The sequence below is a fragment of the Mesoplodon bidens genome (assembly GCF_964165515.1).
Source record: "Mesoplodon bidens genome assembly, chromosome: 2".
In the NCBI taxonomy this organism is placed as follows: domain Eukaryota; kingdom Metazoa; phylum Chordata; class Mammalia; order Artiodactyla; family Ziphiidae; genus Mesoplodon; species Mesoplodon bidens.
In genome coordinates this window covers 165978715-166003987 of record NC_138177.1, presented here as the reverse complement: position 1 = coordinate 166003987, position 25273 = coordinate 165978715, and the positions used below count along the sequence as shown (strand labels likewise).

General features: G+C 53.8%; 1 protein-coding gene across 1 annotated transcript; it reads left to right on the top strand.

The window, feature by feature from the left end:
- The first annotated feature begins 885 nt into the window (after nt 1-885).
- On the top strand, nt 886-24258 carry ZDHHC18 (zDHHC palmitoyltransferase 18). The gene is made up of 8 exons (XM_081225837.1): nt 886-1294; nt 5536-5696; nt 18287-18436; nt 19888-20025; nt 20156-20204; nt 20726-20828; nt 22344-22456; nt 23379-24258. Exons 1-8 carry the CDS (start codon nt 978-980, stop codon nt 23494-23496), a joined length of 1149 nt encoding a protein of 382 aa, XP_081081963.1. The 5' UTR covers nt 886-977; the 3' UTR covers nt 23497-24258.
- The last annotated feature ends 1015 nt before the right edge of the window (nt 24259-25273 follow it).

The window sequence follows — 25273 nt, the reverse complement described above, 5'->3', positions numbered from 1 at the left end:
GAATCCGCCTGCCAATGCAGGAGACAGGTTCGATCCCTGGTCTGGGAAGATCCCACATGCTGTGGGGCAACTAAGCCCGTGTGCCACAACTACTGAGCCAGAGCGCCTACAGCCCAGGCTGCGCAACAAGAGAAGCCACCGCAATGAGAAGCCCGCGCACCGCAACAAAGAGTAGCCCCCGCTCGCTGCAACCAGAAAATGCCCACGCGCAGCAAAGAAGACCCAACACAGCCAAAAATAAATCAATAAAATAAATTAACAAACAAACAAACAAACAAGAACACTGGGGCCCTGTGGCATCAACCTTGCATTAGGTGATAGGAAACCTGGGTCTGGGTCCAGGTCACAGAGCTGGGTGAGGGAGGACAGAGGATGTGCCACACATACCCCTTGGACACTTTGAACTTCAACGCAGTAATTAACAGGCCCCTGGCTTTCAAAGCAGATTGTGTCCCCATCCCAACCCCTTCTGGCCCCCCAAAATGCCTGTGCAGTAGGTCATCAGAGATGGGTGAAGCCTGGCCCTGGAAATACAGATTGCCAGAAGTAGATCACGAAATCCACCTCTCAAATCTCGGCGCTCGGCACGGCGCCCGGAATACAGCGGACGCCCAACAAATGGTTTGATTGCAAAAGAACAGAAAGAGTCCTGGAGCGCGCCTCTGCTGCCCCGTCATTGTGCAGCAGGATCGGGGCGGCAAGGGATTGGTTGGGCCCCTGCAGCGGGTCAGGACCCGGCCGCGGGGCCCGAGCGCCATCCCAGGCCCAGGCGGAGGGGGCGCTGCGGCGGGAGGCCGCGCGGGGCGGGGCGGGGCGGCGATGGGGCCGCCCCCTGCGAGCGAGCGCCGCGCGCTGCCGCCGCCGCCGCCGCCGCTGCCCCCGCCGCCACCACCGCAAGCAGCTCCTCCGCTCCGCCCCGGTCCTCGTGCGGCCCGGCCGGCCCGCGGGGTGCAGAGCCGAGGTCCGCGGCCGACTGCATGAAGGACTGCGAATACCAGCAGATTAGCCCCGGGGCCGCCCCACCGCCCGCCTCCCCCGGGGCGCGCCGCCCCGGCCCCGCCGCGCCCCCCGGCCCGGGCCCCGGGCCCCCGCCGCCCGCCGCCGCGCCGCGCTGGAGCAGCAGCGGCAGCGGCAGCGGGAGCATCGGCCGCCGCCCGCGGCGCAAGTGGGAGGTGTTCCCGGGCCGCAACCGCTTCTACTGCGGCGGCCGCCTTATGCTCTCCGGCCACGGCGGCGTCTTCGCCCTCACGCTGCTGCTCATCCTCACCACCACGGTCCTCTTCTTCGTCTTCGAGTGAGTTCGCCGGCGTCCCCGCCCCCTGAGGCGCCCCATCCCCTCCGATCCCCTTTGCCGCCTGCCGCTCACCCCACCTTCCCCAGCCCTTGATGGACACTCCAGCCCCTCTGGTCCCCTGCTGGGCACCCCGTCCTCTCCCACCTCCTGGGCCCTTCACCTTTCCCAGCACCTGCCAGGCACCCTCCCTTCCCAACTTCTCCTTGGCCTCCTGGTGCCTCTCAGAATCTGCCCTCAGGCCTCCCCAGTCTCCTTGCTTATCTTCCACCTGCCCTTTCTGGTCCCCGCCCAGACTCGCCATCCTTCCGTGACAATTTGGATCACCATCTAAGCTGGTCCCCTCCATCCCTGCCAGCCACCGCATCCCCTCTGGCCCCTCCCTAGCACCCCCATCCTTCCCTGGCACCCTGCCTTTGCCAACCTCTGCCAGGATCACTGCCCTCCCATGTCCCTCCAAGACCCCTATCCTCTCTGTCCTCTCAGAATCTGCCCCAGGCCTCCCCAGCTCCTTAGATAGATCCCCTCTCCTCACCTATCCCCCGGACCATCTCTTGTTCCCAGCTTCTTTCTGACCCCTTGAGGCATCTTTTCTTTATATCCTTTCCAGACAACTTCTGAATTTCTTCCTTGTCCTTTGGCTATATACCACCTCAGATTTCCCGGCCATCTTCCCTGTTCCCTCCAGGGTCCCTTTAGGGTCCCCTAGTCATCTCTCTACTCTCAGAGCCTCCCCCCTTGCTTTCCCTTCAGTCGTTCTCACCCTAGGCCCTCAAATATCTTTGGGCCTCTCAGACCTCCCCTTTTCTCTCCAGCACCTTCCTTAGTTTCTCCAGAGCTTCCTGTCCTTCCCTCCTCCTCCTCTGGTCCCCCCAGACATCTCCCAGGCCCCTGCCCCCCATCTCCTGACCTCCTTCCTGGCTTTCTTTCCCTTCCCAGCACTCCAGAGTACCTTCTGGCCTGCTCCACGGCAGGAACAGTTGCAGTGCCTTGTTATTTTCCAAGAGTCGAGAGGATTTTCGTGTGACAGGTCATATTTGCCCCCATGGCTTTTTGACCTCTTCATATCCCCAGTGACTCAGGATTGGCCCACACAGTGTTCTCCATTTCATGGATGGAGGAAGGGATGCCTGTCACTTTACCAGGGTCACATATTTGTACCAGAAGTTTTCCACTCTACCATTGATCTCTAGCTTGAGCCACCTGCTTCCTGATTCCTTTCACACACACACACACACACACACACACACACACACACACAAACGCACACCTACCCATACTGCATGAGCCCCATCTTTCCCTCCTGGTTCTACCCATCCTTTGTGGTCTTACTCAATTTTACAGGTGGTTAAGAACTCCATCCCTGCAGCCAACAGAGCTGGTTCAAATCTCAGCTCCACCATGCACCAAGTGTGTGACTTCGGGGCAGCCACCTCACTACTCAGAACCCCAGTTTCTTCATCTATAAAATGCGGTGTATAATAATAGTACCCCCTCCCCAGGTTGTCATGAGGGTGGCAGGAATTCATGCACATAAGCTTTTAGCTGGTAATAAGCATTTAAAGCTGGCTGCTGCTGTTACTTGTTGTCACCAAAAAATCCTTCCCAAGGGCCTTGATAAGTCTTCCACCAAGACACTGGCCCCCAGGTACCCTTTCCAGCTGCCAGATCATGTATCTGCAACCTTGGGTTTCCCCTTGAAGCAAGGTGAGGACTTCCTACCAATTAGCTTCTCCCTTTCACCCTTTCCTTTCTGACTCAGGGTGGATAAAAAGTTCCAGAATAATTAACAACAGAAACTCTGGGGAGCCCCCAGCCTCCAGCATGACCCTTGGGCTGAGTTTCAGATCCACCCCGCTGGGGCCGGCCCACGTGGGTGTTTTGGAAGTTCCTTTTCCAGCATCCCTCAGGCTCCACCAGATCCTCCCAGCCAGGGATGCAGCTGAGGCAGGAGGAAGTGGTGCTTGTCAGGACTGGCCCCTGTGACCCTGCAGTGTGGGATTTGGTCAATTCAGAAACAGGACTTCCTCTGGGCTGAGGGGGTATCTTCATTGGTGACAGATTTGTCCCCAGAGAGGGAGGAAGCGAGGACTTCTGGGTTCCAGGAGAGCTTGTGAATCATCTCGTCTTTGTTGCTGCTCCTCCTCACTTGGGCTGGTGGTGTTGGCAGGAGGGTTTGGGTTTGGGCTGAGAGCTCGCCTGGGCCTGGACTGGGGTGGAACCTCAGTAGGGACCTGGCGTATGGGAACGCTGTTGGCGAGGGCCTGGAGGGCGAGAGGTGCTCACACTCTCCCAAGGCTCTGGGGAAAGGTAAACGTGGCTCTAGGGCCTTTCGTGCTGTGAAGGATTTTCTCTGCTGTTTGATTTGGTGCGTTATTGCACAGGCCTCCTAGCTTCTCTGCTTCCCATCCCCACACAGCAGCCAGAGTGCCCCCTTTAGTTCCAAGTCAGATCTGAATATTCCCCGAATATTCCCTGCCTCTCTGGATAAGAGCCAGAGCCCTCGTGGTGGCTTCCTCTCTGTCCCCATCTCCTCCCACTGTCCCCTGTGCATTCCCTCCCAGGTACATTGGCCTCCTTGCATACTCCGACCTCAGGGCCTTTGCATGGTTTGGAATATCCTTCCTTTAGATAGCTTCCTGGCCCACTCCCCCACTTTCTCCTGTCCTTCCCTGACCATCCCTGTCATATAGGAAACTGGCCCCCTCCCTCCTGTCCCCTCTGCCCTGACTTATTCTCCAAAATACTTGCCACTATCTGACATACTACACTTACGCTTCTTGTTAGCGTCTTGCCTGTCTCTCCATGAGAACAGGTATTTATTCTCACTGTTGTATTCACAATGCCTAGAACAGGGCCTGGTATGTAGTAGGCACTCAATACAGTAAATACATTGCAATACAATATAGCAAATACATTTATTTGTTGAATGAAATGGACAGAGCATTTGCTGGGGGCTTGGAGACCCCAATCCTGCCATTGCCTGGCTGGGTGACCTTGGATCTGGCTGTGGGCTTTGGAGTCCTGTCTGTAAAACCAGGGGCCAGGACTTGGTGTTTCTGAGGGCTCTGCAAGTCTTCTCCATCTCCCAAGAAGTCTGGTTGTACATGAACTGATTGAATTGTCATTTGGGTGACACAGAGGGCGCAGCACTGTTTGAGGCTCAGACCTGGGGACCACTGAGATGTTTGGAGCAGAATGTGGCCCACTTGGAGCCCTTGGTTTTGGCAGTCTCTGCTCCTTAAGGGAAGGGCCTCTCTGGAGGCCAGAGCCTCCAACAATGGAGGCTCCAGAAACAGCGTGTAGATGCCCATGGGTTTGCTCCTGCGACTGTGCCAGCTCCTGGGACGTTGGCTGATTCAGGCCTCCCAGCGGTCAGTCATCCCCAAATAGCAGTTCCTCACCCCATCAGGTGCCACTCTGGCTCTGGGAGGGAAGGCCACACAGGATGGTGGTTAATAGTATGGGCGGGCCTCAGCGTCAGACCCGTGCACAGGCTGCTGGAGCCCACTAGGGTCAGGGGGCCTGATAGAACTGACTCCGGATGCCAGCCCTTGGGTGACAGTGGGAGTGGCTGGACCATGCTCTTCCCCCTACACCCTTTACCTGGCTGACCCTACTCATTCAGGTTCTAGCTTATGAAGTCTCGCCTTCATCCAGTCTTTCCTAACTGTTCTACTACTTTCCCCTTCCCCATTATAACATGCCAAGCCCTGTATGGCAATTCTCTGTTTACATGTCTGTTTTCCTCACTAGGCCATAAGCCTCACTGAGGGAGCAGGGGGACTCTTGTCTTATTCACTGCCCTTATCCCTGCTGCTTGTTGAAGTCATTGCCTTTAACACAGAGAAGACCTCAGTAAATATTTGTGGAGAGACCGAATAAATGAGTGAACACTGTCTTGGATGATTCATCTCAAGTGACAATCCAGTTCATTGGTAGTGGCTCCCTGAAGCTCTGTGTTTAGAAGGATTCTGAGGCTACAGCCAAGTGCAGGGTTTGAGTGCTGGGATCTGTTGATCACATCTGCCAGGGCCTCAGGGAGAAAGTACAAGGATCAATTAGTGATGTCTGCTCTAGGCACAGACCGGTGTGGGGCTGCACTCATCCAGGGACCATACATCTGCCTCTATTCAGGACTGTGGTGGTGTTTGATGGGATGACAGTGCCTGCCCGGTGCTGTAGCCCTGAGCCCCAGGCAGCTCTTGGAGTGTTTGCTCATCTCTCTCCCTCTCTTTTTCTAGCTGTCCCTTTTTGGCCCGCCAGCTGACCCTCGCCATCCCCATCATTGCTGCCATCCTGTTTTTCTTCGTCATGAGCTGCCTGCTACAGACAAGTTTCACCGACCCCGGAATCCTGCCCCGGGCCACCGTCTGTGAGGCAGCGGCCCTGGAGAAACAGATCGGTGAGGCTCCTACTCCAGCCGTGGCTGTGTCTCCCAGCTCCGCATTTCTTGATTTGAGAGGAGGCCTGCTTTTCTCTTCCCACACTGTGCTAGGCACTGGGGGTACCGTAGTGAGCAGGGCAAGCTGGAGCCGATGCTAGAATGGAGGAAGCAGAGGATAAGCACGTGAGCAAATAAGCAAGAAATGCTACCACGTGAGGGCTGGTGTTGAGAGCCACGCGGTACTGAGTGCTCACTGGAGCCCAGGCACTGTGTTCACCTCTTTATATGCATGATCATATTTAATCCCCCAGTAATCCTGTGAGACAGGTACTGTTGTTATTCTCCTTTTACTGATTAATTAAATTGAGTCTCAAAGAGGTTAAGTAAATGGCCGAAGGTCAGACAGTCAGTGGAAGAGCGCGGATGAGACCCCGGGCACTCTGACCAGAGTCCCTGCTCTTAAACGTTCATGCACACTTATTCATTCACTCATCAAACATTTATTGAGCCCCTACTATGTGCCAGGCACTTTTCTAGATACAGCAGTGAACAAATCTGACGATAATCCCTGTCTTCTTGGAGCTGACATTCCAGTGGGAGGCGAAAGACAGTTAACAATTAAATATCTAGTCTGTGACACAGAGAAGAGGGAAGCTGGGGGAGGGAGGGTGAGAGCTGGAGGAGGGTGTACAATTTTAAATAGAGGGAAAAAATAGGGGGGTGGGGAAGGCCTTGTGAAGGAGGTGACATCTGAGCAAAGACACAAAGACCTGCAGAGATGAGGAGTTGAGCTGCGTGGGTGTCTGGGGGAGAGCACGGTGGTGTGGGGAGTGGGCTGGTCCAGATTAGTCGGTCAGGGGAAGCTCTTTGGAGGAAGTGGCACTTGAGATGAGCCAGTAATGTGCGTTCTGGACGTAGTAAAAGCAAAAGCCGGGAGTGGCGACCAGACTGGTGTGTTTGAGAAGCAGCAGAAAGGGCAGCGTGGCCAGGAGGGGCCTGTGTTCCCAGCACCCAGGTGGCCCTTGGTGCCTCCCTGAGTGGGTGTCCTGGGTGGCTGGGCGCCACGGCCACGGCCTTAATCTCAGCTTGCTCCACCTCAGCTCCTTCCTGCTGAGAAGTGACGTGGGGATTCGCACACCTCAGGGGTTTCCGGTCCGTGGTTGGCTCCTTCCCCTAACAGGGTGGCTTTCAGACAGACTTAAATAAATACCCAGCTGCCTCTGAAGAGCCCTGGCAGCCTGTGAGTGGCAGAGCCCTGCTGCATCCGTCCTGGAAGTCATTCCACCGATGGTCTGGAGCAGCTCAGGAGCGGGGGCGGGAGGGGAGAGGATGTTCTCCCACGCTTGTCTGTTCTTTGTCTCTTTCCTCTGCCCTGGCGTGTCTTCAGCCACGCCCTCGGTTGTCATCTTCCTCTGCCTGCATCCAGCTTCCTTCCCCCTCGTACCCCTGGGCCACTCGCCACCCAGCCTCCTGGTCTCTGCTGCTTCAGTTGCCTGCGGTCTGACCCAGCAGCCGGCCGCTGGCAGCAGGGGAGGCTCGGGGCAGCCCTGTTTCTCCTCTCTCCAGGTCGGGGCTAATCATGAGGCAGGATTATTGTCCAGCTCAGCCCAGGCTCAGAGGTCTGGCTGCCTGGAATCCTCTGGCCTCCTGTGAGCTGTTTGGGTCATACTGACAACAGTAATCCCCTGTGTTTGGGGCGAGCTTGACTGTGCGGAGTGCTCCCCAGCCATTATCCCCACAAATCCTCGCAACAGCCCGGCTGTGCTGATGCAGAAACTGAGGCAGGGGATCCCACGGCCGGGAGCGGGGGTGCAGAGACAGAGCCTTGACCCCCAAGCTGTATGCTTTCTCTTCTGAGATGGCGGCAGGGAGACGTCCCAGTCTTCCGCAGCCACACTCTCTTTATTCTGAGGTCTCAATTCAATTGACTGGGAAGCCCCTGTGAGCCCAGGTGGGCTACACCTTCGTGACACCTTCCCAGAGCACCTTGTCCTTCCACCATGGCCCTGGGCTGCAGGGTGGTCATTACAGAATTGTCAGGCAAACCCAGCGGCCTTTCCTGGGCGGTAAGTGTCTTGTTCACCTTGTCCGCCACGTGGAGGGCTCAGCGACGTTGGCTGAACGCACCATCCTCTGCAGGGGCGCTCCTTGCTGTCCCCTGGTGACTGGTGGAGAGACAGTTGGAACTTCTCCTAACCAGGCATTATAGGTTTGGTCGTTTATGTGTTAATTCCGTATGCCGACTCCTGACTGCAGGGAGAGGAGGCAGGGAGGTTGTGGGGGGAGGGGATATGAATCCGATGTGAACCCTCCCTCTGGTGGTTTCCAGCTTAGCCCAGTCCAAGGTGGAAGGCCTGACTGGCCGCCACAGGTTAGAGGAGGCTTTGGAAGAGGATTGAAGAAACCAGGGTGTCTTCTGCCTGGAGGTTATGTGGAGGCTTCCTGGAGAGGTGCCCTGAGCCAAACCAGAAAGTTTGGGTGGAGTTCAAGCACAGGAAGGTGTGTGAAGGGAGCTCCCCATGCAAATGGAACAGGAAGAGGGGAGAACAGAGTGGGAGGGAGGGGGGCAGGCGTGGGAGCTGAGCAGGCCATGTTGGCTGGACACAGGAGTGCTTCAGAGAATTTGGAGGATGCGTAGAGTCAGTCTTGAGGGCCCCTGAGTGTCAGGGTCAGAAACATCCCTTTGAGAACAGTTCCCAAGCCTGGAAAATGGCATCTTTGGGGTCTTTGAATCTAAACTTGAACTGGAGGCTTCTAATCAGGGTGAAACATATTTTCTTAAAAAGGACTAAAGTCACCGAGCCTTTTCAAGAAGGTTGGGGGCTGGCTCTGAGGTGGGTGGTGCTGTCCATATAAATGTGTGCTGGTTACCGGGGCCCGGGCCCGTGCAGACAGTGTGACCTTCTCATTTTGGCCGCATAGGCCAGCAGCTCCAGCCCCATGGGATCTGGTTCTAGGGCTCCCACCCTGCGAGGACCGTCCCAGCTGGGGTGGCCAGCGCTTCACAGTTTGCCCAGAACTGTCCCTGTTTTAGCACTGAAAGCCTCATATCTTGGGGAACCCCAGAGTTGCAGGCAGAAGGGCTGGTTGGCCACCCTGGCCTGAGCTCTTGACTTGTCAGCTGGTGAGCCGTGCAGCTAGACTCCCCTGCAGGCTCTGGGTAGTTGGAAAAGAGGTAGGAGGAGGCGGCAACATTGCCCCCAAGAAGCTCCTGGTCTGATGGGAGGTCATAGGAACACCTGAATCTGAGTGACAGACACTCACCTAGCCACGGTTACAGCTCACACGACAGACACAGAGGCCGCCTCTCCCTCCGTCAACACACAGCAGGTCACAAACTGCATCCTGTCTGCCTCCAGAATGTCTCCCCTCTGGTCCTCCTGAAGCCCACTGCCCCAGGCAGACACACCTCATTTTCCACCTGGATTGGCTCAGGACTCTGCTGACCAGGCCCTGTCCTCTCTCCCTTCGGTCATAGTTGTCTCTCCAAGGTCCAGATTTGACCTGGCCCTCCCTGGCTCAGAATTTGGGTGACACCCTACTACCCTCAGGAGCATTTCCTGAAGATTGGCCATTGGAGTACAACCTCAGTGATTTTTGCCCTTTCTGCATCTCCCCTTGTACCCTCCTTTCTTTAGTATTTTCCTTTAAATGGCTTGCTTTTAAACGATTTTTTACAAGGAAAATTTATATCACCCTTGTTAGCAGAAGCCACTTGCTCTAAATAGAAGATAATCATAAGAACAAAAGCATGACAATGTTACAGAATTCTTGGTGGTTACAGTCACCTGTGGGAAGCAGTCACCTTGAGGCCTGTGAGGATCACAGGTATTCGGTGTTAAAAGTTGACACTTTCCCCTGGATGGAGTCAAGGCTTGAAAGAGAATTGAAAAGGGAGTAACTTTCTCATCGTGTGATTCAGTGCTGCTTAGTGTCATGGCCAGGAAACAAACCATCTCCCACCTTCCTGAAAGCTCGTCCTCGGAGGCGCAGTCGCTTGTAGGATGAAGGCAGGCTCCGGCCCACCCTTCCCTCGTCATCTCACTCCACCCCCTGGTGCCCCAGCCACACTGCATGCGGATGCCTTGACCCACGGGGCCCCCTCTGCTACTGTGCCCCCTCTAGGCCCCCATGAGCCCAAGGTCTCAGTCTCTCCCATCCAGCTGCATCGCTGCTTCATCTCGTTGCTTTCCTGAATGCTGCCTCTTGCCCGCTCCCGACATATTCCACTCTGTCTTCTCAAGGTGGGTTGAGTACAGACACAGGTAACACCATTCATTGGCCAGCTGTGCATTACACCTTCACATCTCTCATTGGCATCATCATCATACAGGGTTGACACTGTTATTACCCAGTGAGGAAACTGAGGCTCAGGTGGAGCAGCTTCCTCAAAATCACAAGCTAACAAGTAGCCAGGCCAGGTTTCTCAATGCGATCACGCTGGCCCCAGAGTCACCACACTTGACGCACAGTGCCTCCTGGGCTGACTCTGTAATTATCCACCTCTCCTGCTCACTATGCCCCCAGGCCGAGCTCTTCCTGTACCTCCAGGCCTGCCAGGAAGCCTGTGTGTGGCAGGGGCTCCATAAACCCCCAGAATGAACAGAAATGGTCTGGTGGGGGTCACAGTGACCCAGTATTCACAGCCTGGCCACTGAGGCTGACCTCAAGCCTGGAAGCTGGGCCACTGCAGCCCTGCAGCTGATTCCTCCACAGGTGGGAACAAAAGAAGGGCAGCGCTGGGGCCCAGCAGGGCAGGTGGAGGTCCCTGGCCTCCCCTCACTAACGCCTCCTCATTAGCTCATGGCCAGCCTCAGGGGCCTCCCCACCAGCCCGGGGTTTCAGTCACAGCCCCAGCCGTTCAGGGCCTGGCTGCTCCTCTTCAGGGCTGGAGTTGGGGTGAAGATACCCAAAGCAGGCCCCCTGGTCAAGAGGAAGGCGTGGGAGATTCATTTCCTTCTCCCAGCCATTCAGCGAGAAGGAGCTTCCCCCTTGTTACCACGTCCCTGGGGGCTCTAGTTTCCCACCTGGAGGTGCTTTTTACTTCTTGGGGAAGAGCCTGAACCAGAAAGAGCTCTGGAGGGCAGGGAGAGCATCTCTTATTACCACTCCTTCATTCATTTCTTCAATGAACATTTTCTGAACTGAGTAACAAAGCAACCGCATTTGACTCATTTCTGTGTACTTACCCCCTACTTCCCTCACCCGCCACCCCGGGCCTTGTACCATATCCTGACATCATAGATGCTAGTGTCTGAAAGAATGGACAAATGAATGCCTTGGAGGACAAGCAAGGGTTTTAATTTCAACCCCACCTTGTACTGTTGGAGTGAAGTCTGTAAAACGCGGGCACATGTCCCGTCATTGCCCAGCCCAGGGCGTTTTTTGTCCGAGTGAGACGGTGAATGTCAGTGCACTTTGAAAATGGTTTTTCTCTACTGAACCTTAAGAGGCTTGAGACTTGTGGTCAGGAATGGCAAGTGGTCTTGCTCTGGGCACTAACAAGCTACCACTAGTAATGGCTGCTGGGAGGAGTGGGTTGAGGAGGATTCTGAGGCTGAGACCAGGGCAGTTATTGCTCAGCACTGTCTGGCCTGAGAAAAAGCAGTGGGACACCTGCTTGTCTTCCCCTACCCCATGTGGGGCTCAGCCCTGAAGCAGCATCCCTGCAAAGCCGCCTTTGACCCATCTCATCTAGGGCCCTGCAATTGGTGACGTTACTCAGCGTCTGGGTGGCACCCTTGCACTGGGCCCTTTTTCTTCTTCTTTACCTCCAGCTCCTGGCAGCCCGAGGAAGCTGGGTGTGCAGAGCCTCACTTCCCCTTTCTCAGGGTTCTAGAGAGAAGGAGGCCTGGCTGCCAGGGGCCAGAACATACTGGCAGGAGTTCTCTCCCTGACTTGGGGGAGAGGCATGGGCACCCCTCTGCCCTGGGAGGGCCTCTGGGAATCCAGTGAGGGTTCCAATAACTTTTCTCTTAGTCCCGCAGAGGGTCTGTGGCTGTCCTTCGCTCACAGATGGGTTGTGTTCTCAAGTCTCTTCTACAGATCAGTTGTTGGAATATAGTGTTTCGTAGAAACAACAATAATAATAATGGCTAATATTTATTAAGCTCTTGCCAGGTACTAGGCACTTTGCTAAACCCACTTGATGCATTTCTTGCCTGACCCTCCTAACAGCACTAGGAGGTAGATTTGATTATGTCCCATTTTATTTGCTTAGCAGATGAGGGCACAGAGAAGTTATCCGACTTGACACACATCACACAGCTAGTAAGTGACTGGGCCAAGATTCACACCCAAGTGTCTTTCTGGCTCCAAAGCCTGTATCCAAGCCTGGGAGACCACAGTGGGCAGGGGCAGGCACTGGGACCTAGGGCCCGAGGGGCAGGGTTAGGGGTTGGGTTTGGAGTAGCATCAACAGCTTTGGGAAGAGCTGGGGAGTTCTGCACACTGGGGTGTCACAGCCTGAGCCGTTTGTCAGGACTAAGGCTCCTGTGAACCCAGCACTGTGCCTTGCAGCCTCTCACTCAGCACTCACTACAGCTCTGTGAGAGTGAGATGGTCTTATCTCCATTTTATGGATGAGGAAACTGAGGCTCAGAGAGGTGAAGAGACTTCCTGAATTAGCAAGTGGGTAGCAAAACCAGGATTCGAACCCAGTGTTTCAGACTCCAGAGCCTGTGCCTTGCTGCCCCTCATGGAAACAGCTACTAGTAAGTACTCACCAAGTGTCAGTTCCCTTACGTGTACTATTTCTTTTCTTTTCTTTTTTTCTTGTTCAATTAAGTTCCACATTTTAAAAAATTCATTTATTTATTTTTGGCTGCGTTGGGTCTTCCTTGCTGCGCGTGAGCTTTCTCTAGTTGCGGCAAGCAGGGGCTACTCTTCGTTGCGGTGCGCGGGCTTCTCACTGTGGTGGCTTCTGTTGTTGCGGAGCATGGGCTGTAGGCACACGGACTTCAGTAGTTGTGGCTTGTGGGCTCAGTAGTTGTAGCTCACAGGGTCTAGAGCGCAGCCTCAGTAGTTGTGGCGCACGGGCTTAGTTGCTCCACGACGTGTGGGATCTTCCTGGACCAGGGCTCGAACCCATGTCCCCTTCATTGGCAGGCGGATTCTTACCCACTGTGCCACCAGGGAAGTCCCATGTACTATTTCTGATCCTTACCACCCTTCAAGGTAGTCACTATTATTTGTCTGCTTTTACAGATGCAGCAATAGGTTCACAGAGGTTAAGCAGCTTCCCCAAGGGACCAGCTTATAAGTAGAAGAGTCAGGATTTTTTTTGTTCTTAATAAATTTATTTATTTATTTATTTTTGGCTGCATTGGGTCTTCCTTGCTGTGCACGGGCTTTCTCTAGTTGCGGCGACCGTGGGCTAGTATTCGTTGCGGTGCGCGGGCTTCTCATTGCGGTGGCTTCACTTGTTGTGGAGTACAGGCTCTAGGCGTGTGGGCCCAGTAGTTGTGGCACATGGGCCCTAGAGCGCAGGCTCAGTAGTTGCAGCGCACGGGCTTAGTTGCTCTGCGGCATGTGGGGAATCTCCCCGGATCAGGGATCGAACTCGTGTCCCCTGCATTGGCAGGCGGATTCTTAGCCACTGCGCCACCAGGGAAGTCTCAAGAGTCAGGATTCGCACTCCAGGCCTGCCTGTATCTCTCCTCTTTGCCTGCTGCCTCGTAGTTGATAGGCCCAGGACTGCCTGTTTGTCCCACTGTCCTTGCCCTCAAGCAGTGTAGGGTCCAGTTGGAGAGATAGTGTACACACACAGCCGTCCTGTCCCAGCTCAGCACGGAGCAGAGAGTGTGGTCTGTGCTGTGTGTGAGGTCCAACAGCCCCGAGGCTCCTGTGATCAGGGAGGTTGCTGACAAGGCCCGGTGAGTCCTGGTGTGCAGAGAGAAGGGAGGCTGGGCTCAGGAACAGGGGCAGGAAGCTGGGGCAGAGTAGTGGGAGAAAAGCTGGGAATGGAGGTTGAGCCTGACTGTGGAGGGTCCTAACATCAGGACAAGAAGTTTGCCTTTATCTTGTTTTTTAGGGGAGGCCAGTGAAGGGTTTCTGAGCTGGGAAGTGACTCACGAGGGGTTATTTAGAGGAATGTGACAGTGTGTACAAGGCGGGTGGAAAGGCAGAGGGTCTGGGAGCAGGTAGTCTTCTGGGGAAGCTGTTTGGTGAGACGGGCCTGGCCTGGGTTAGGGTGTTGGGAGTGGAGAGAGTGACAGGTGATGAAGGAAGAACCTGACCAGACCTAGCGACTGGCCAGGCATGGATGCGGGAGAAGGAAGGGTCTGCGAGGAGACTTCAAACTGCGTTCCCCTGCCTCTGCCACTTACTGGCTGTGTGACCTCGGACAAATCCCCTGACCTCTCTGGCCCTCTTTTCTCATTTGTAAACTGAAGGAGTTAGAACAGAGGCAGTCAGTGAAGGGACGTTTATCAGGTATCTGCTATGTGCCAGGGGCTGTGTTACATGCTCTTTGAGGTTCCTTTCAGCCCTTGGATTGTGCCATCAGCAGAAATAAGGAACTAGACAGGGGAAAATAACACTCATTATGACACTTCAAAATTTACAAAAAGACCTCAAGCCCAAGCTTTGGGAACTTGGGTTCACATCCTGATTCTGCCACTGTGTGGCCTTGAACAAGTCACTAGCCTCACTGAAAAGGCTCCTTAACTGTAACCTGGAGATGATGATGATAACTTTACGTCCTGGGGTGGTATCAGGATTTAAGAGGAGAATATATGTCACGTGCTCAGCATACAGTAGCACTCAGTGACCTGTTCACTTTCCCTTCTTTCTCTCAGTAGTTCTATGAGCTGGCAGTGACAGTGCACACTTCTTAAGCATTTACTTTGTGCCACTTCACATGTATTAACTCATTTAATCCTCGCAACACCTTTATGAGGTGAGCACTCTTCTTATCCCCATTTCAGTGATCGAGGAAACAGGCACAGAGAGGTTAAATGATTTGCCTTGTCACACATCTAGCAAATGGCATCATCAAGAGAAACCCAGCTAGTAAAAGGTGGAGCTAGGATTCGTGTCCCGTTCTGCCTGTTATTCACATCTTACAGATGAGAAAACTGAGGCTCAGAAAAGTTCATTTGACTGCAACCTCACACACAGTCAGTGGCGAAACCGGGTTTCAGAGTATGTCCATTGGCCTCAAGCCCCCTGCCTTGACCGTGCTGCCATTGCTAAGGAAGAGATGCTTAGATGCTTAGTTCCATTTTTAAACATGCTACCGTCGAAGTGGTGGTGAAACAGCCTAGCAAAAGTCTCTGGTAGCTAGAACATGAGACACGAATCTGCTTCACTGATGCATGCCAAGTGCCTAGAATAGTGCCTGGCACACGCTAGGCACTCAGTAAGTAATCGTCGGGGGCAGGTGGCCAAACTGGAGATGTTATCTGGGACTCAATCCAGTGGAAATGATGTCTGGGAACATAGCCGAGGGCTGGGGATCCCAGGCAGCCCCGTGTGACTCTCAGAATTCTGTCTGGGGAGAAGCCACTGTTCTGGGAAATGCTGGTCTTCTGTGGCCTGGGGTACCAAGAGGCTCTGTGGGTAGAATTGTGGGTTTTGGATATGGCAGATCTAAGTTCAGCTTCCTGCTCCGCCAGCCTACCCACCTTGTGACTTCGGACAAGTTACTTTCTTTTTCCTTTTTCTCAGATCTTTACTGAAGTATAACAGGCTTGCTAAAAGTGTACAACTCGTAAGTGTTCTGTTTGTTGAGGGTTCACAGTTGGAACACACACGTAATTAGCACCCAGATCAAGAAACAGTGGTGTCCCAGGAGCCCCCCTTGTTCCCCTTTCCGGTCTCTGTCAGCCCCCGCCCCCAAGGATAACCACGAACCTGACTTTTAACACCACAGATTACTTTTATCTATTTGTGAACATTTTGTACTCTTACGTCTATGGGTATTTTTCACTTTACACAGCGTTTGTGAGATTCATTTATATTGCCACGTAATTAAGGATCATTCATTCTCGTTGCTGTATAGAATGCCATTGTATGAATATACTGCAATTTTTTTTTTTTAATCCATTCTACTATTGATGGGTGTTTGGGTAGTTCCAGATTTTGGCTGTTTTGAGAATTGTTGCTAGAACAGTCTTGTACTTGTCTTTGGTGCACGTCAGTTCATGCGCATCTCTGCTGGGAAAATACCTACGAGTGGGATTGCTGGAATGCATATGCTGAGCTTTGGTAGTTAGTGCAAAACAGTTGTCCAGAGTGGTCATATGAGATTTCTAGTCGCTTTACATTTTTGCCAACACTTGAGAGATGTGTGTGTGTTGGGGGCGGGGTTTCTTTTTTTCAATTTTAGCCAATCTGGTGCATATGTACTGGTAATATATTGTGGTTTTAATTTGCATTTCCCCGATGACTTAACAAGTATGAGCACTTTTTCATGTGTCTATTAGCCATTTGACCACCTTCTTTTATGAAATGCCTGTTTGAATCTTTTGTCCACGTTTGAATTCAGTGGTCTGACTTTTTCTTACTGACTCATAGGAATTCTTTACATATTCTGGATACACATCCTTTGTCCTTTGTCAGATAAACATGTTGCAAATATAACTCTGAGGGTCATCTTTTCATTCTCTTGATGATCTCTTTAGATGAACAGAAGTTCTTAATTTTGATAAAATGCTGTTTATCATATTGCTCTTTTATGAGTAGCCCCTTTGTGTCTTGTTTAAGAAATCTTTGTCTACTCCAGAGTCATGAGGTTGCTCTATTTTTCTTTTTCTTTTTTTTAAATCCAGAACGTTCGTATTGCGAGCTGCAGCCCATCTGGAATTGAATTTGTATTTAGTGGGAGGCAGGGGTGCAGATATGTTTTCCCCCCTAGTTGTGTATCCAGTGGACCTCGCACTGTTTACTGGGAGGAGACCATCTTCCTTCCTTTTTTTTTTTTTAAAGTAAATCTATTTATTTATTTATTTATGGCTGCGTTGGGTCTTTGTTGCTGCGCGCGGGCTTTTCTCTAGTTGTGGCGAGTGGGGGCTACTCTTCGTTGCGGTGCGCAGCCTTCTCATTGCGGTGTCTTCTCTTGTTGCGGAGCGCGGGCTCTAGGCGCACGGGCTTCAGTAGTTGTGGCACGTGGGCTTCAGTAGTTGTGGCTTGCGGGCTCTAGAGCGCAGGCTCAGTAGTTGTGGCGCACGGGTTTAGTTGCTCCGCGGCATGTGGGATCTTCCTGGACCAGGGCTCAAACCCGTGTCCCCTGCATTGGCAGGCGGATTCTCAACCACTGCACCACCAGGGAAGCCCCCATCTTCCTTCTTGGCACTGCAATGTTACCTTTGTCGTGAACCACATGATCATGTAGATGTTCATATCTGGAGTCTCTGTTCTGTTCCATTGGTCAGCGTTTCTACCCTTGTACCCAAACCAGGATGTCTTAAGTGCTAAGGCTTTATCATAAGTGTTGATGTCCCGTGGTATAAGACCTTTAGCTTTGTTCTTCAAGAGTGCCTTGGCTATTCTTGGCCCTTTGATTGCCATGTGAATTTTAGAATGAGTTTGTCAATTTCCACACCGAAAAAATCCTGACTGGGATTGTGTTGAATCTACAGATTAATTTAGGGAGAATAAATCCTTTTTTAATATTGAGTCTGCCAATCCATGAATATCATATATCTCTGTATTTCTTTTTTCTCTTAAAATTTTTATTATGAAAAATTTCTAACATTCAGAGAAGTGGGAAGAATTAATACAACAAATTCCTATACATTCACTGTCTAGACTAGTTATTTGTGTCATACACACACACACACATAATTCTTATTAAACCATTTCATAATAAATTATATACATCATAGACACCTGACCCATAAATACTTCAATATGTATCTCCAAGATTTAAGGATAGCCTCCTCACAATGACAATTCCATTATCACATCTAGGAAAATTAATAGTTCCCAAATTTCTAATCTATAGTCATCCGTCCCCCATCACCCTCCAAATCTCTTTTGTTGCTGGGTTTTGTTTTTGGAAACAGGATCCAGTCTAGGATCAAGCATTGTATTGGTTTATATCTCTTAAATCTCTTTTAATTTAGAACCATCTCCCTTTGCCTTTTGTAAGTGACATTGACTTAAAAAAATTTTTTTTAATTGAAGTGTAGTTGATGTACAGTATTGACACTGACTTTTGTTAGAGCGCAGGCCAGTGGTCTTGTAGATGTCCCATATTCCGGATCTGATTGTTTCTTCATAGCTTTACTCTCACTGTGTCCTCTGTCCCTCTGTCTCCTGAACCTCCTGGAAACCAGAACTTAGATCTAGGCTTGTTTAGATGCAGATAAACCTCACGAAGGCTTCCCTGGTCTCCCTTTCTGATAGCCCTCCTTAGAGTGGCACGTGAGCAGGTGTGTGAAGCTTTAGCGCTGCGCTCGGCACATAGCAAGTTTCGGTAGGTGGTAGCAGCTCTTGAGATTTGTCTCCCACTTAGGCAGGGATTTTGCCCTAATGTTTGTTCCCCAGAAACAGCTTCCCTAAAGCTTCTCTTGTCCCGGCCAGGCAGCACTGGTTTCCCCCCGTGCTGCGGCTCCCGGCTCTGGGCTTGGCCATCCCCCATCTGTCTCTCGTCCCCGTCTCAGACAATACAGGCAGTTCCACGTACCGGCCACCCCCTCGGACCCGGGAGGTGATGATCAATGGGCAGGTGGTGAAGCTGAAGTACTGCTTCACCTGCAAGATGTTTCGGCCGCCCCGGACCTCACACTGCAGTGTCTGCGACAACTGTGTGGGTAAGTGGGAGCCCTGAGAGGGATGGTGCCTTGCAGACAGGGGAGTCGCTCATGGGGGGCAGGGGGTGTCTGAAGTATCCAGGGCTGGGCAGGAAGTCTGGTTCACCCAGATTTTCTCTGACTGAGGAGGGGCTGTGGAGCGGGGGCTCTGAATGTGACCAGTGGTACCTTGGCTTCAGCGCAGGATTAGTGGATTCCTTCCTCCAGCTCTGAAGTGTGGGGCAGACACAGAGATGCCCTGAACCCTTCTTCCAGGCCTTGGCCTGGTCCTCAGTAGGTCCAGGTTCCAAGGAGCCAGAGACTAGAGCAATGACATTCTAGATATGTGGCCCAGGGCCAGCTATACTGAAAGACTTTGACCTGATTCCCAGAATTTGGAGGGACAAGAATCTGGGAACAGAGGAGTTTAAGCTGGTGAAGTGGAGAGGACATAGCCAGGCTTGGAAGCTAAGCTCCTGACCCACAACTGCAGTGGCTGTTGGGGAGCCAGAGGCTGTTTTGTCCCCTTTCCCTGCTCTCCAGAGGCCTGGCAGCTCTGATGGGGACCCAGGGTGCGCCCCTGGGAGGGTGTTGTAAGGGAAAGGCTATGCGGAGAACCCAGGCGAGCTGAGCCATGGTGACTGTGCCCGGTCCCCAGGGCGGAGAGCTCATCACGCTAGCTCAGTACTCCCTGAGCAAGAGAATAGTGGGGAACACCCGGGACAGCTGGCAGTGAAGTGGGTGACTCAGTGGGCGTCATTCATTCCTGAGAATCTGTCCCACCCCCGCCACCGTGAAGGGCCCTGGCCTGGGTGTGAGGCCTACGACAGGCTTGTGACCCACATTCCCACAGGGGACTTTCCTCACTCGTCTGGGTGTGACCCCACCCCCAGGGACATAGTACTGGTGTGAGCTCAGCCCTCTGACTAGGCCTCTGATGCCGGTTCTCCACATGTTACATAGCGGCCCAGCCCCTCATTGGTCCTCTGTTCTAGAGCAAGGGACAGGGGTCATTGGTTGTTGGCATGGGGCTGGGATCGTAGGCCAGGCGACAAGTACTTTTTGTGGCTCTTCTTTGTACCAGACACTGCCAGACCCTGGGATTCAGCTCTGGCCCTCTCATGGAGCTCACAATCGAATAGGGGTTACGGGCCAGCCCACCAATTGTAAATAAATATGTAAACACACGTGGGCAAAGTGCTGCAAAGGATAAGTGCCGTGGCAGCAAGGCAGATAACAGGGACCTCACCTTGTCTGGGGTTGGGGGAGACTTTCTCAAGGAAGTGGCCTTGCAGCTGAGACAAGAAGGAAGAATTACGGGAACTGGCAGGTGAAGGACCAGAGGCCGGGAGTGTCTAGGAACTGAGAGTCACGTGTGGAGAGAGCGAGGGGGTGGAGATGCGAGAGGCCTCTAAACACCCCTGCTGCTTGTGGGCCAGGGCGGCCCTAACCCATCTCCCTGGCCCTTCCAGAACGGTTTGACCATCACTGCCCCTGGGTGGGCAACTGTGTGGGGAAACGGAACTACCGCTTCTTCTATGCGTTCATTCTTTCCCTCTCATTCCTGACGGCCTTCATCTTCGCCTGCGTGGTCACCCACCTGACGCTGCGTGAGTTGGGGATGATGGTGGGAGTGCGGGCAGGGGCAAGCGGGCGGCCCGGGCCAGCAAGCTCGGCCAGGTCAAGGGACTGTGGTCACCCTCCCTTGAGCCGTGCCCTCTCCTGTCTCTTCCTCCCCAGGCTCTCAGGGAAGCAACTTCCTCTCCACTCTGAAGGAGACACCAGCGAGATATCCTTTGTCGGCAAGGGGGAGCCCTGGTGGGACCCAAGGCCCCTTCACTGGGGCAGGTCCCTGCACCTCATCCCGTAAACAGAGGGGAATGGAATAGAGCCAATGTTCGCACTCTAGAATCCAGTCTACCAGCTGCTTCTGTTCAGCCCCAGGCTGGAGCCGATTCTGAATGGGCTGTTGTGGAGCTGGGATGGCCGAGAGCTCTCAGGGCCACAGTCCCTGTCCTCCCTAAGACACGAAGCTCCCTGGACCATGCCGTGTCCGCAGTTCTGGCGTTTGGAATCCTCAGTTCCCTCTACCACCCATCACCCTGGGCTCGTCCTGCCCTTGGGGTGCTCCCAAACCCTGCTTGGGGCCCAGGAGGTGACCTGAGATCACGGAAAGCTTACAAAGTTATATCCTCTCTGGGGAAGTAGCTCCACGGAAGGATGGGTGAGAGAGGCTGGCGAGGCCAGTGTCCAGCCACAGGGAGGCTCCCGGCCCCGGTGTCCGTGTGCCTCCTTGACTGCGCGGCTTACCGTGCTGGAGTTGGTGATCTGCTTCTTCTCCATCTGGTCCATCCTGGGCCTCTCAGGGTTTCACACTTACCTCGTCGCCTCCAACCTGACAACTAATGAAGACGTGAGTAAGGCTGGAGTAACACCTCATCCCTGGGCCCGATCCCAGGATGGAGGCAGGGCTGAGGGAGCCTGGAGCAGCCGCAGTGCAGCCCTGACTCTCAGACTGCCAGGGAAATGTGTGTGGAGACGTGAGGGGACCTGACATCTCCTTCCAGTGCTCAGGGCTGGGCCCCGGGAGACCCTGTGCAGGCTTCCGAGGCCCCCTTGGTGCTGGCTCCCAGGGTCCCGAGGTTGCTTTCTCCCTAGCCCCGCTAGAGCAGCTCTCACACCATAACCGTCATTACATTTGGCCAGCTCATTACCATTTCCAGAGTTCTTTCAGTTTCTGTCATCTCTTTGGGTCCTTTGGCCAACTCTGAAGCAGAAGGAACAAGGATGCTTTTTCTTCATTTGATGGCTGAGTGACTTGCCCCGGGTCACCCAGCTGGAAAGGGACAGAGCCAGGGTTGCACTCAGAAGCTCGCTGTGCCCACCGCACTGCCCTTGTAGACAGCAGCGATGTGCCCGTTCTCAGGATGTCCCGGGGCTCTCTGAGGCATCCTTGTTGAGGGGGCCGGCCAGGACAGAGATGTGAAGCTCCATCAACCTCCTGACCTGCTGCCTTGTAGATCTCTACCAACAAGCATTGTTTGAGCACCCACTGTGTGCCCAGCCCTGGGCCAGACCTGACCGCCCACCCCCCTGCTCCACCATCCTTCCAAACAACAAAAAAGCACATGAGAGCATCTGTTCCAGGGCCACCATCTGATACTGCTCAGAGGCCCATTGACCAACAGAAAATACATTTCTTGACCCCAGCCTGTCTTTCGGGGAAACAAAACTTAACATGCACAATAGGGTATCACATGCTCGGTGATTGGTAGAGAGCAGAAATGATGTCAGGCAGCTTCTCCTAAGGTGATTTCCTGGGGGCTGTTTCTGCAGGATAATACTAGGGGTTCAGCAAAAAGGGGTGTCATGGCCAAATAAGTTTGGAGAACTCTAGGTTAACCTCGAGCCAGTATCCTTTACTGCTAATCTCCTTAATGCCTTTGCTAGCCGGCCTCACAGAGCTAGAGATGGGCGAGATTTCATCTAATGCTTCGACAGTGTTACCAGAGAGTTCCCTATTTTTCAAATGAGGACTGAGACTCAGAGAAGTGGTGATCTGTCCAGGGTCATGCAGCAAGTCTGTGGCAGAGCCAGAGTTCACGGCCAGGTCCACCTGAGCCCTGTGCCCTTGCACTATCCTCCCTCTTGGGTGGCTGGACAGAGAAGGAAGGATGCACCCAAAAAGTCTCCTTTGGAGGCTTCTCTTTGGCTCTGCTCTGTCTTCTGTCTTGGTTAGCGCCTCCTCTTCTGGGTGCCCCCCAACATCCAGCAGTCCCCCACATCCTCACTGAATGGCCTGGGTTAAAGGCATGTTCCCTGCAATAGACAAGCCAGAATTGGTTTCAGAATTTGCTGATTTTCCCCAGCCTCTAGAACAAATGAAATGAAGGGAGGTACCTGACCCAGAGCTCTTTCCTGCTTGCAGATCAAAGGCTCGTGGTCCACCAAGAGGGGCGGTGAGGCCTCTGTCAATCCCTACAGCCATAAAAGTGTTCTCACTAACTGCTGTGCTGTGCTCTGCGGCCCCCTACCTCCCAGGTAAGCCGGGGGGGGGGTACAGGGGAAAGGTCATAGGGCCTGGCCTGGCCAGGCCAGTGGGGGGTGGCCCTGTGAGTCTATTCCTCTGAAAGAGGTTCTGGAATCAGCAGACCTCTCCCCACACCACAGATGCCCTCTGTCCACCATCCCCTGCTGGATGCACTCAGGACACTTGTCACACAAAGGAATTCTGTAGAGAGTTTTAATTTGTAATCCCGTGCGCTCATTGTGGAAAAAAATTAAGTACAAAATATTAACAAGAGTATTGTATATCACATGTAATCCTACTCCCCAGGGATAACCACAATTAATGTTTTGTCCATACTTGAGCGACGCTGCCTTTCTGGTGCTGATGGCTGGACTGGGTGGGGCCTCCGTCTTCCTGCTGGCAGCGGAGAGCCCTTGTGGCTCAGCCCTGCTGGGAAGCGCCCCCTCTGTCCTGACACCAGGGGGCGCTAGATGTCCAGATCTGGAGTTAAATTGGGCACTGTGGGGGCGGGGGAGGGGGGGGCTGGTAAGACTTCCCAACACCATCCCCACCTTCTCCTGCTCAATATCCAATATGCCTCTCTCCGATCCTGCCCCCGGGGAAAGGACAGTAGGAACTGCACCATCTCCCGATGCCCTTTCATCCTTGCTCTTCCCCTTACCTGCAGCCTGGGAGCCCGACAGAACGCTGGACAGTTTGAATTAATAGTGGATAAAATCTGTGGCCAAAAGCCAAGTGTCCAGAGTACAGAGAGGGCCCTTCCAGAAGGGAAGGGTCTTGAGGTGCCAACTGGAGAGCAGCTCCCCTTTCCTCAGCCTTTCTAGGGCTGGGTCTTTTCCTTGGCTGGGAGATGGACCCTGCCATCCAGCCCCTGGCCTGGAGCTCTGGTGTCAGGCAGGGCCTCACGTGTCCCCCCACCTTGTATTTTGAAAGCCTGATTGACCGGAGGGGATTTGTGCAGTCTGACACCGTGTCGCCCTCGCCCATCAGAAGCGACGAGCCAGCCTGCAGAGCCAAGCCTGATGCCAGCATGGTAGGAGGCCACCCCTGAGCCGGGCTCAGTACTTGCCACCTGCTGGCCTGTATGCCCCTCCGCACTCACCTGCCGCCCTCCACACCTGCCAGGACCCTCCCCATTTCACCCGAAGGGAAGCAGAGCCGCCAAAGACGTTTTAAGTCTTCTCGTATTTATTTCCCACCCTGCGTGGCTTTCCCCACACTTGTGCCATGGCTGTACCCTCTGCTCCCTAAACCAGGTTCCCACGGTCTTGGGCGCTAAATTCCCCCAGCTGATCTGTGGCAGGAGTGACAGGAGAGAGAGGCCGGGGCTCCTGAGGCCGCCCAGGGGACCACGCCAAGCCTCTGCCGTGCCTCTGAGCCGTGCCCCGTGTGAGTGAGGGTGCGGACTGAGTGTGATGCCTCCGAGGTGGGAGAGCTGCTGGGCCCTGCTGGGCCGGGGTCCAAGGGGTGAAGCAGGACCGAGGAGCAGTCGGCTCTGGACAGCAGGCTGTCGGAGGGGATGCTTCTGTGGTCTGCTTTGGTCTGTGGTCTCCTTCATTCTTTTTGTGATAGCCATTGTTTTTTCTTCCATTTTCGTTTTTGTATGGAGTTGGCCAGTAGACTTAGAGCTGGGGCTCCAGGTAGAGAGGGCAGAGCTGGGGGTGGCAGGGGCAGCCTGTGTCAGAGGAAGCCAAACCGGCCAGCCAGGCACCCGGGACCTCAGCTCCTGCATGATTCCTGGGCAGCACACTAGGAAGCGGGGGCCTCGCCCTCTCTCTGCCCACGGACGGTTCCCCAGGGGCCCCGCCTGGCCCCCCACCTTTCTCCCAAGTCAGGTCTGGGGATGGGCAGGTTATACTCTTGCTGGCGATACTTGAAATGGGTTTATTAATGCTGGGTATTTTGCACAATTTTCTAAACCTCTTTTCTACATAGTCTTTTTTAAATGGAAGAAGAAAAATGAAGTCAGCCACATTGCTATCTGTGTAGTGCCAGGTTAAGGGTTATCAGAAGGCAACTTGGTTTTAATAAGTTTATTACAAGAGACCTTCTGGCCGTGAGTGAGTGAGTGAGTGTGTGTGTGTGTGTATGTGTGTGCGCGCTCGTGTGCCCGTGTGTGAATGTGGCTGGCTCCCACTCCCCCACACCCCCTGGGCTGCCTCACTCCCCACTGTCCCCCTTGGGTGTCAGCTGGTGGTGGCAGCAGCAGGAGCAGCCTGAACCATGGGGACAGGGAGTGTGTGCACTGGTCACAGGAGACCCCTGGGCTCCTGCGGCAGTTCAGCCTCATCTTCCTATCCTTCCCTCCTCCAAGGACTTCAGACAAACAGTGGCTGGGACTCAGCCGCCCAGCCCCCAGGTCAGGCTTCCAGCTGGGACCTGCCCAGACAGGCTGGGGCCTGGTCAGGTGGATGGGGTAATGGCTGTGGGGAGTGGCTGCCATCCTGCACGCCACACTCCCTCCTCCAAGGTCTGAGTATGGGACCCAGTGCCAGGGGCTAGAGTATGGGGAGTCGGCCAACTGGAGGCCTCCCTCCAGAGAAAAGGAAGGAACAGGGTGGGCCGAGAGACGAGTGAAGGTTGGCCTAAATCTGGGTCAGAAACTTAGAGGACGTCCCTCCTCTCCTGGGAGTTTTAGTTTCTTGTCAAAATAGATAGGAAATTGTCCCTCTGTCTCCTTCCTTGGCCCTTCAAGTGGGCTGAAGCCCTTGGAAAGTGACATAGGAAGTCCTCGCATCTTGTCCTTCCTTGCTGCAGAGGCTAGTGGGTCACAGGCAGCTGAGAAGTGTCAGCCGCAAGGGGTTCCCTCTGAGAGAAGCAGCTTCGCT

Excerpts from the sequence above, each read along its gene's own strand:
- ZDHHC18 (XM_081225837.1), top strand. The coding sequence starts at position 978 with ATGAAGGACTGCGAATACCAGCAGATTAGCCCCGGGGCCGCCCCACCG. Across the intron at positions 5,697-18,286 it reads GGCCCTGGAGAAACAGATCG|ACAATACAGGCAGTTCCACG; the intron begins GTGAGGCTCCTA and ends TCCCCGTCTCAG. Across the intron at positions 20,829-22,343 it reads ACCTGACAACTAATGAAGAC|ATCAAAGGCTCGTGGTCCAC; the intron begins GTGAGTAAGGCT and ends TCCTGCTTGCAG.